The following is a 12,429-nucleotide window of genomic DNA, read 5'->3' as shown; positions in this document are numbered from 1 at the left end:
CCCTCAGATTATTTATGTCCCTTAAAGTTTACTTTTCACATGAGGGACACTTACTTCTGATACAAAGAAGCAGGATTATAATAGTTTCTTTCGGTATTTGAAATGCTTTAATTGACTTCTTAAGCAGAGTCCAGTAGATGGACTTAACTTTTGCAGGTCTATACTTTTCCCACGTCTTCACTCTGAAGACAAGCTTTAAGTGCTGCAATTAATACACTTCACTCATGTTAAATCATAGTAATCATATAAAATAATATAAGATTAGCGGGTCTTTGCTTTAAAACTAAAGCACTTCCACTTATAAGTTCTTTTCACTGATTTGGTTGCCGATGGGGCACCCAGAGAAGACATACAGTTATGAAATAATGATGAGATAACCCCATTTCCCAAAAAAAGAAAAATTAGGATTTAATGAAAAGAGAGGAACTGCAAGTCTAAAGATTGATTATGCTTAACATTAATCCAGAATGTGCACATCGCACTCGTATTAAAATAAGAGATTAAAAACGCAGCCTCACTTAACTATCATCTCTGTTACAGTAAGTTGAATTTAAGCATTCTTGTTTTATTTTACAAGTAATAGATAGCTGTTTTGAGACGACATGACCAGTTAAATGTCACTTTATCTCTTTATCTTTAACTTCCCAATTATCACCAAAAAGTTTTAAATCAATTCATCTTTGTTGAAAATGATGCATGTTGTGCCTAGAGTTCTTCCAGAATGACTTTGACATCCACACTAAAAGGTTTCCCTATGAAAAGTTAGTCAGCAAATAAGAGAATTACTTGCAGGGTCTTTAAATATTTAGTAATTGCTTTGCTCTTACTCCTCCGACTTTTTCGAAGTATCCTCCGTGGCTGCCAAAGTGAATGAGCTGCTCGTTGAAGAACCAGGTAAACTTGAGCTCCAGTGAGGGGTCGTAGGACACCTGACAGGGTAGAATAATGCTCTCGCCCACCGTCACATCCAGCGTGGAGGGGGTGCTCGTAATAATCGTCGGTTCTGGAAAAGAACGTGTCAACTGTCAATGCAAAGTGTCAAAATGTGCTGACATTTTGTAATTTTACTGACAAGGCTCCAAAAACTGCAAGAGTGCACTTTAGCAAGCAAACATCGTGAACATACCATTAATTCAAGATGTTTGTATAATGAAATATCCTAGAAAATAATTCAAATGTTAATTTAGAATTTAAGAACTTTTCAAAATTTTCAAACACCACAAAATGTTAAATTATTCAAAGAAATGTAAAGAGTACTTTCATTAGTGACACAAGCTTTATTACAACAAAAACATTATCCATTTTAACAAATTATTATTAATTATTAACTCTGTCCCCGCCGTTGACAAATTATCTCGTCAATTAAGAGAAAACGCTTCCCTGCCAATGACGAGTATTTCTGGCAATCCATATTTCCGCCATTATCCACTAGGTGATGCTCTGACCCAACTTATAAAACACTGACTGATCCAAAAACAGTAAAAAAATCTGTGTATGTTTTGACCATCATTCTGAACCTGATCTCTAACAAAAGTCCTTTACAAAAGGCAATTATCTAAGCTTTAATCCATTTAATCCATATTTTTGCTTAAAGAGGACATTTCACAAGACCTTTTAAAGATGTAAAATAAATCCCCATAATAGGTATGTGAAGTTCTAGCTCAAAATACCATATGGATGATTTATTATAGCATGTTAAAAGTGCTACTTTGTAGGTGTGAGCAAAAATGTGCCGTTTTGGGTGTGTCCTTTTAAATGCAAATTTGCCGATCTCTACACTAAATCAGGGGTTTTCAAACTTTATAATGCCAAGGACCCCTAAATATGATAAAACATTTGTGAGAGACCCCTACCTAAAATATATAGCAATTTATATATTTTTATGCATAGTAAATATCATTTGCTTGCTCGATGTACAAACCTGAAAAGAAATATTTTAAATGTAATTAATTTGCAGCAGCTTTACAAGGATATACAAACCACGGTGAGTGAGATGAAGAAGACTGTAATAAGGAAAACACACTAGAACGCAAAAAATTAAACCTTTTTTCCCACTGAAATTTTCTGGGGACCCCCTAGAAACACCCGGAGGCTCCCTTGGGGTCCTGGACCCCAGTTTGAAAACCACTGCACTAAATGGCAGTGCCGTGGTTGAATAGTGCAGATTAAGGGGCGGTATTATCCCCTTCTGACATCACAAGGGGAGCCAAATTTCAATTACCTATTTTTCACATGCTTGCAGAGAATGGTTTACCAAAACTGAGTTACTGGGTTGATCTTTTTTACATTTTCTAGGTGGATAGAATTACTGGTGACCCAATTATAGCACTTAAAGGTGCAGTGTGTAATTTTTAGAAGGATCTCTTGACAGAAATGCAAAATAATATTCAAAACTATATTATCAGTGGTGTATAAAGACCTTTCATAATGAACCATTATGTGTTTATTACCTTAGAATGAGACGTTTTTATCTACATATACTGAGGGTCCCCTTACATGGAAGTCGCCATTTTGTGCTGCCATGTTACCCTTAATGGACAAATTGTTTTTACTAAGTTGTCTCCGATGACATGTTTGTCCGGTGGTGGCTACCGTAGCTTCTCTATGTGATTAAAATACGAGGGGTAAGCAGTGGACTGAGCTATTGGTTGCAATTCACCAGCATCTCACCACTAGATGCCGCTAAAATTTACACACTGCACCTTTAAACATGGAAAAAAGTCTGATTTCTGTGATATGCCCCCTTTAAAATTTGGTATTTTTGAAAAACCTACCAATATGCGAGAGGTGATAAAAAAAAACAAATGACAATATGATGATTTTTTTTTTTTTGAAAGCAGATGGTCTGTCGTATCGAGGATATCTTGTGTATGTTTATATATTTAAAGCAGGTTTTTTTACTTTTTAAACTTTATATTTGAAAATCATCAAAAATGCTGGCGCTGGCAACTTTGAAAAAGTTAATCATTAATATGGGATAATTTTTAAAAGTGATTAATAATATTTTTTAATACTTTTAATAATATGTTAAAGGGATAGTTCACTTTAAAATGAAAATTCTGTCATCATTTACTCATCCTCATTTTGTTCTAAAATTTTTTTCTAATGAACACAAAATAAGATATTTTGAGTAAAGAATGACAGAATTTATTTTTAAAGTGTACTATCCCTTTAAATATTATTGAAAGTATTAAAAAATATTTATTAATCACTTTTAAAAATTATCCCATACAGTTATGTATATGATTTATTCATAATAAAACTGAATTGTATTATAAAAAATGAATTCCGCTACCTAAACTTTTGTCCATAACTCAATTAAAATTGTAAAATTAACTCAATTCTCAACTGCATACAACCTTGATATATAAGCATCCCAAATAAAAGTGAGTGAGCTTCATAACAGATGCTCGACAGCATACAGGAGAATTTTTAAAGGTGGACAGAGAGTTGAATATCCCACGAGCGCTCCCTGAGCTCCACCATGTGTCCTTGTCTGATTTCTGCTAAATCCCTAAAGTTCCATCTGCTCTCCCAGAATGCACTACAACAAAATGAAAAGATAACACACCAGCCCCAGCAGGTCTGGTGCCCAAACTCACTTTCTTTCCAAACCTTTATTCAAGCCAGGTTTGGTGCCATTTCACTAGGGAACAGAACAGGCATGCCTGCTTCTCCACTTTCAGTGTGCGGAACAGGTGCACGAGAGAAACGATAAGAGGATCAAAAAAGCAAAAGTAGCCTGCGGTATGTTTTTCCACCTCATGAGTGCGCTGTGTGTATTCCACTAAAACGTCAATTAAGTGCGGCAAACGATGCCCCAGACGTGTGCAAATGTATGCAGTTTCAATCTATGTCTGAGGATTCAATTCTGGAATTATAGGTCTGCGACACACCAATCCACCTTTCGCATCTCGTCTGATATCAAACTGGAAAGGGAAAGCTAACAGGTGCGTCGCTGCGGGTTTTGTGCGAAACACAATGAGTGGGCCGATGGATGAAGCTCGCTTCTTTTATTGCCTGGATGAGATCCCTCTTCACTGTCTGTCAGATTCACACAATGGGATGACAATACACCACAGTCTGGTATTCTACTGTCAACTCGTACCCTGGCAATTTAACTCGAAATGCCTAAAAGCGCCCAAAACGTTTCCTGTAGGAACACCGATGGATCTTTCATTTCAGAATCTGAGCAACCCCCGCACACCTCCTCGATTCCCACTTTGACACTTTCATCCTGTTTTCATTGCAACTTTCTTGTGTTACTATTTGTTTTATGCACTACATTTACTTTTTTATGAGATCTCATGGTTCTTTTTGTTCTCGTGGTGGTTTGTGGCTTGGGGTCTCTCTAAATATGGTGCATTCTTAAACAAGCGTCAGGCGCGTGGGAATATCAGGTGACAAATTACCATTGTAAGCAAATGAGAAGCTATTAATATCTGCTATTGTAGTTGCAATGGACGAAACGTACCAAGGTCTCTCAATGTGAGAGCGGACTGCGTTGATCGCCTAATACGTGGAGGTAACAGAGCGAGTCTCCGCAGCCCAGAGCAGAGACGGGAAAATCTCTGAACTGAAACCTGAGAATTTATTCAAGGCAAAAGCTGACACTGCTAACTTGCTGTTGAGGTTGTATAACTGGAGAAAATGCCCTTATTACCTGCTCCATCATCTTGATTCGTGACAGATTGCGTAGATAACCTCGTTTTGAAGACCTGGCGCCCTCAAGTTCCCTGAGTGATACCCATCATGCATAATACCTTGTAACTGTTAATATCTGTCATTGCAATCGTTGAGAGAAGACAAACTCCTCTACTATACCGTCTATCCGAGATAAATGACAGAGATGTGGAAAGATCAAGTGCCATGGAGTGCATTGACATGAAGTTGAATTAACACGGCTACATGTGCATTTCTAACTTTCTGCTGCTTCCAACCAAACAATGCGAGGTTAAACAGTCTGAATAAGCTTTATTTTTGCACTCTTCGTCATTTATATCTGAATAATGCAGTCTTACAGGGGTCAAATGCTGCAGGAGTTACACTATAGGGAATTAAGCTTAAGCAAAAGCAATACACATTGCCTCTATTGAGGCTAGTGTCAAAAAATCAGACTCAAAGTTTGTCAAAGTATTAGCAAAATAAAATTAACTGGATATATTATAAATGAACTGAGTTATAAATTAATGAGTTGGTTACACTAGCGTATCTTTTAGAGGGCATCGGGGGCGCTGGAAGCAAGATTTTTGTAGGGTTGGCATCCAGTTGTTCTTGGGGGGCGTTAAGGCAAGACTATGTTAAACTTTAAAAACTCTCTGCAACCATGTGGGTAGCAACTGCAGGGGAACGGAGAACACATCCCAGGCCACTTTTTTCACACATCGCCACTATACTCATCTGTGTTCACTAATTTCTTACTTAGATTTGACTGAACTAACATTTAGCCAATCACAAGTGAGCTTATAAAGCAATTATTTCTCATGCACACGCATGACGTGTCTCCTGGGTCACAATTTGTCTGGTCAGGGTTTCCATCACACAGATTTTATGCACATTTTGAAGTATCACATAGAAACATAAGAGTGATGGAAATGCCAAATTTCGGATAAAAATACTTTAATTCGCAAAAAAGTTTTTACGCTCGCTTGAGGTGGTTTTTGGCTTATGCGAATAATGAGAGATGAAAACGCATTTGTCAAATAAATTCTGACAAAGCGAACATTAAACACATGCGACTGATTGTCTAGCTGTATCAGCTGACGTTGTCGTTACCACGTTGTCGTTGCTCGATGTCGTCGCAATGCCCTTGCTGCTAGTGCCTAGTAAATTTATAACTTGCCAAATCATAAATAAATGCAGTCCTATCTCCATTTCCAAGCGTGCCTTGTTTTATTTACTGTTGGTTACTAGGTTACCAATACCACCATAATTCGCTTGAACAACTTAATGGAACCGCACCTTGTTTGTTTTTCTTTATTTGCGAATTTCAAAAAGATTTGCTTCATGTGATATTATTCATTGCCATTTTAATGATCCATAGGTTTCCATATTTGGCCCCACCGGTGTTGGTTATTATGGAGATGGAAGCGTTAGAGTTGTCCTGTATTTGTATTAATTTATAATAAATAATAAATATAAATGCTGCATTCTGTATCAAATCAATACATAACGCGATTTAAAAACACGGTCGGCAAATTACACCGGCTACTTCTCTAAATGGTCTATATTACGTAAATTCGGTCGCTATACTGTACTAGTTTTGAGGGGACTTCCCAGCAGTATTTAAGTCATTAAACAGTAACTATTACTGTGGGTTCATACCAGATGCGAGTTCCACATTTTGCGCGGGTAGATCACATACAAAGTCAATCAATGCAAAGACGCGATATGGGCGGCACGTTTGCTGCGAAAACACGCGCTATTCGCATCAAACGCGTCTTCTCCCAAGTTGAAAATATTCAACTCGAGCGAAAAATTCGCATGACACGAAGTTAAATCCCGCAAGAAATCTAGAGCGAGTAACGCTATTCCCCGCGTTTGGTGTATACGTAGCATTAGGAACAGTACTACTAGTCTCTGCATGTAGAATAAAATGCATATAGAATAAAAGACAAGATTTAACGCATATTACACAAAACATAATAAAATAAAACATTATAATATGAAACAATTATATTTATAATAAAAATAGCGTACAATGCCCCTAATCCTTTCATAGACACCACCTAATTAATTCAAAAACCACATCCAATGGCAAGTCTCCGTCAGCCTACTTTTCAATATTTTAATATTTGTTTTAGAAGTAGTTCTGTGTATTAAAATTATAATTTGCAGTTTGTTTGTTGTATTTAGGTCTATGATTATAACTATGATAATAATATTAACTGTCCAGTTAAATCAAATCAAATCTTTAATTTGGGTTTAAGTGACATGCGTTTTAATAATATAATAATAATATTAATAAAAAAAAGAAAATGACAACACCTTGCATATCTTCATCATTATCATTATTATTACTATTAAGAATGTTAATATATTCTAGCATATATTCAGAAAATATATTAAGCTAATTTTGGTGGAGGCGGAAAGGGACCTGGATAATGTATAGAGGGGTGCTGGCCCAAAACAGGTTGAGAACTACTGGGTTACACAAATAAATGCATTTTTTTCCGGCTTCATAACCTAGCATGTGACTCCTGTCCTGGGCAAATGTCCGACGAATATGTATTTGTATTGTCTACTTTTGTTGAAATTCTGTAACTTGTGAAGCGACCTTGAGCTTGGGAAAGGAGCTTTAAAAATTAAACATATTATTATTATTAAAGTTTGAAATGATGAGATATGTTTGTATTATGGCTTTCTAATGTGTGCTTTAAAAATAGCATTAAAATCATCATTGAACTTTCTTGACTGAAAAGTATCCAATGTATGTTATAAATAAACCCTGTAAAAAAGCAAGTTTTAGTAAAGCATTATCATCTAGCACGGTGAGAAGTAAAAACAGATAAAGCAACTGAGAGGTAAATGTCTCTCAGTCAATCTGTGTGTTTTATAAAACACTTCAGGCGACATCAAAACTGTTGTGTTTCACAAAAGCAATAACTATACTCAAAGACACAAAATAGACCCAGAGTGCAGAGATGAATGGATTTCCATAGTGCTTTAAATCATACGAATGCTCAATTTGTATTGTAAAAGTGTTTTCTTGTCCTTTATGCAACTTATATTTACAGGTGCAGTCATGAAACATTTGGAAAGAGAAGGGGGGCAGAATGAAAAAATAGATTGGCATTGTGTTTGATTGTGGGTTAGAGCCCCAGTGAACACAAATACAGATAAACATGTACTTCTTGTAATGCATTGCAAGTCGCTTTGGATAAAAGTGTCTGCCAAGTGCATTAAATGTAAAGCCCGCCATTAATATTTGTCTACACTTAAGATTTCTAAACAAGGAATCAAATACAATACATTACAATACAACTGTCTCCCAACCTTTTTCTTCTCTAAAGCAGTTTAGAAATGACCAGGGCTCCTTATCTTCACTCCAGTGCTGCGGAAAAATCACACCAAAAGAAACCCGACAAAAGAAGTGACCACCGGCACCTTTTGCAATTGAGTTTCCACCCTCAGCGATAACCTCGAGGATCTAGCAATCCTTTTTTTTGAAGCAGGCTCTCAGACAACACGAGTCGAAAACATCAAAATGTAATCACTGAAAAAGAGCCTCTTTTGGCCAGATGGAGCCGTGCGTGATCTTACAGCTTTAGTCCGTTTCCAAAGTACCTTCTCATTAACTCTTTCCCTGTCAGCATTTTTTTTAAAAAGTTGCCAGAGCCAGCATTTTTTATGATTTTCACAAAAGTTGAATGCCTCAAAATGTTCTTCTTTAAATATATAAACATACAATATATAAAATTAAAGAACAGACCCTGTGCTTTTTAAAAAAAACATTTCATCCTACCTTCATTTGTTCTTTTTTATTACCTCTCAGATATGGGAAGGTTTCTTCAAAAATACAAAATTTTGGGCAAAAAGCTGAAATAATTCCATTTTTGTGAAGGACTTTTGATAGATATCAGATTCAGAGCGATGATCAAAACATACACGGAGCCCTAAGGGGTTGCTTCCGGGTTTTATAAGCTGGGAAATATGGATTGCCGGAAAAACTGGTCATTGGCAGGGAAGCGTTTTCTCTTTATTGACGAGTTAACAAACTCAATAAACAAGTAAGGAATAATTGACGACGGGCCTTTGAATTGTAAGAAAATAAATAAATTTGCATTAATTTCGAATAATTCAAAGGACCGGGGTTAATTATTCCACTTATACCACGGTTACCAAAAATATTGCTCTTGTGCCTTTTTTAAAGCATTTTAAGATTTAGGTGAAAAATAATCAACAACCATGGAACATTTCTCAACCAATCAGAATAAAGCATTCAACAGACCCATAGTATAATTGTATTAAAAGTATGCTTTCGAAACCATAAACTGACTTATTTGTAGCTTATTTATTTAATAATTTTGTCTGAATTTGAGTACAGCCGGTTAAAAGAGTTGAGTCTGGAGCATCTTAACAGTTTAAACCCTCGCTTTGAGTTTACATGTTTTATGTCTGCAGGTTCTTGCTCAATAATTAAAGTGGGCACTTTTTATTGTGAAGAAGTGGCCAAATATAAAAGATTAAGTGGATTTAAACACCATTTGGCTAAAAGTAAGTCCTAAGTGATCTTAATGTAAAATGAAAGTGAACAATCATCACCAAGCCATTGGCGCCCTCAACAGGCATTTGTTATAATAGACTACCTAATGTTGGTTTTTATCCTAATGTATATTTTAACTCCCCGCCAATGACGAGTTATCTCATCAATTAAAAGAAAACGCCACCTTGCCATTAAAATTTTTGACGTCTATCCATATTTCAGCTATTATCCACTAGATGGCACTCTTTACCAACTTATAAAACACTAAAGCATCCACTGATTCAAAATCATTAAAACTCAGTGTATGTTTTGATTATCGTTCTGAATCTGACCTCTAACAAAAGTCCTTTACAGATTTTTGAAGAAACCCACCCATATTTGAGAGGTAATAAAATGTTCTTTTCTCATCTTTCATTTGATATATTGTATGTTGATATATTGAAAATATATGAAAATAAGATAAAAATTTTCTAGGCGTTAATCTTTTGTGAAAATACTTTAAAAGAAAACCCCACTGGATTCAATAATACCACGCATTTACTTGGTTTGCTTTATTTCAACCAATTATTATTGCATCATCATTATTATACTGTATATGCCATTTTTCATACATATATTTCATAACTGTTGATTTTCTAAAAATCTCAACTTCTCATTCCGGTGAACTCAATCTCATGTCTCATTTCATCTTGTGGGGTGTTTCATCGCGCACACCTATTACCCGCATGTCATTTAATCATGTATGACTTTAATACATACAGTTTTGGAACAAAATTAAGAGTAAATGATAATGAAAAATTGAGACGGACTATCATGTGCAGTATAGTGATGGTGGGACAACTGTGTACATTGCACACAGCAGCGAGAGAACCCATTACAAGAATGATGTCTCAACAGCGCTGATACTATTGTCCAACATTGCAAACAACCCATTTGATCCTCAGTTAATCTCTGTCGGGCAAAACCAATTTCTAATTAAAACTAATTAATCTGGGTAATATCCTCTTAGCGTTCTCATGATTGGGACATCACCAGAGATGTCATTCCAGCCACTGTTTAGTGGTGGGTTAGGTACAACTTATCCGGGAGGAAACTAATCTGACAGGTATTTTTCAGATGAGTCAATTTAAATAAACTACTGTCATCTCCCATAAGGCCTGTGGCAGACGGTGATGCACACAGGCAAACCAGGTTTCCTCTCCTAAATGAAATTGCAGATGTAAATGACCCTGTCTTAGCCTTCGAGCCTTATTGATAGTGACAGTTAGATGCTAGATCATATAGGGGTACATTTGTACATCGGGCACCGGCACGGCGGCATGCATACCGCACAATAGAGAGCAAACGCTTAAGGGTAGGTGTCAAATGGATGCCTGTGACTTCGTTCGCAAATATAAATCTGAAGATAATCTAGCAATTTATCCGGAGAGAAGAAGACGCATCCCTCCCTACATGGCAATTGATAAACAATTTAATGGGCCGCTCTACGTCCTCAGACACATTACACAAGTGTCTGCATGAATCTCATCAATAAAAGCAGAGCAGACATGTCTGAGGACTGCGTTAATGAAGAGAAATAATAAAATAAAAGATGCGACATGAGCCAACGAACAAAGAACACACAGGGAGACTGTGACTTGATGTAATGAAGTGAACTGACAGCCAATCAGCTCTTAGAATTTCTGTCTTTAGTACATTTTAAGGATTTATTGTTTTAGTCTGATATTTAAATAATACAAATGAGAACAAAACATGGATTATTTAAAGCTTTGTATATATTATGAATTAATTATTTATTAAATTAATTAACTAAATTATTATTTTTTAACACTAAGTTCACCTGTTTTTTTGAGGAAAATATGGAGCAGATTTGTCATAAAAGACGTTCATCAATTTTCTTTATGCTTCTTCAACCACATGCATCATCTATAATGCGAGTAATGCATTTTTTTAAATTATTCATTAGTCCGTAGTAACACAAAGAAATTAAGATTTTACAAAAACGAAGAAAACAAACAATTAATCTAACAAAGATCTAATATATGACAGCCACAATATGAGTTCTGATATAAATATAATGGGTGAATTGTGTAGTGAGCAGTGTTATGGATCCTTGCTAAAAATAGAGGAACCAAGCATTAAGAAATAATGTTATGACTCATGAAAAAGACATTTGCATCTTAAGAAAGGGCAAATGAAATAATCAAAGCAGTCACTATAGCAACCATCAAAAGGAGAGCAACCTCCGAGGTGCTTTATTAGAAAGCTGAAGATATCTCCAAAGACCTCTGAGATGGCTAACACGCAAAAGGTGAAAAACTGATTGAATCCTTAAGTGGACATGACAGCACGCTCAGTCAAAAAAGATTTGCTTTTATATCTAATTTCAAATCGTATGCCTGAATTTTAAGGAAAGAACGAGGGCTACGTGAGCTCAGTTGCATTCTTTGAGCTCACATAACACACGCTGTTTCTGCTTATCTCATGTTAATCTTGAGTACCTATAGAGTAGTATAACATCCTTCTTATATCCAAAGATTTTTTAGCTTCATCAGATCAGCTGTACCAACACTTTCTGGAAAAACACGAGATCTTGGAGGGATAACGCCAGGCGGAGCGAATCACAAGCAAGCAACACACACAAAACTTTATCACACTATCTAAGGATTCACTACGTTCGTGTTGTTTACATTATATGCATTTATACCCCGATTGCCAACAAAACACAGACAATTAATGCAGTTTTACTTACCGCCTGTGACTCATGAACCAGTTGGGACCACCCAATTTTAACAAAATCCAGCGTTAAACAAACACACACGCACAACTACGCTGCTACCTGGGATAGAAAAACTATATCCATTGTTTCCATAATGTTGGGTTCTTTGGGAAGCTAAACAAGCTTGAATTTCACTCACAAACAACAATAGACTTCTTCGGTGACGTTGATTTTCTGTCAGCTTTTGGTTGGTGTGCGTATGCGCTATTCCGGTTGTGCCCATATAAGGATACTTCCTGCACTGAAATTGCCCATAAAAGAAATCAAGAAAAATCATTGCATAGGAATCTTTTATGTTTGAAAAAGTTTTAGAAACTTCAGCAAAGAAGAAGAATATTCAGCAAAGAAATACTTTGTCACACATCCAACTATTTTTTTGACACTTCGCCTATGTTTCGCATGAGGAAACCAACTTCTAAGCAGTGTTAAAGGAATAGTCTACTCA

The 12,429-nt window shown here is 36.1% G+C and overlaps 1 protein-coding gene across 2 annotated transcripts in view; it reads right to left on the bottom strand.

Moving 5' to 3' along the window:
• The window catches only part of cntn4 (contactin 4), a 238,867-nt gene that overhangs the window by 24,414 nt on the left and 202,024 nt on the right, over positions 1-12,429 (bottom strand). For both annotated transcript variants that reach the window (XM_073870408.1, XM_073870407.1), the window contains exon 13: positions 828-1,003. In XM_073870408.1, the coding sequence (XP_073726509.1) occupies positions 828-1,003 (176 nt within the window). The remainder of the gene's footprint in view (positions 1-827; positions 1,004-12,429) is intronic.

The sequence above is a fragment of the Misgurnus anguillicaudatus genome, chromosome 8 (assembly GCF_027580225.2).
Source record: "Misgurnus anguillicaudatus chromosome 8, ASM2758022v2, whole genome shotgun sequence".
Lineage (NCBI taxonomy): Eukaryota > Metazoa > Chordata > Actinopteri > Cypriniformes > Cobitidae > Misgurnus > Misgurnus anguillicaudatus.
This window is presented reverse-complemented; position numbering and strand designations above follow the sequence as displayed.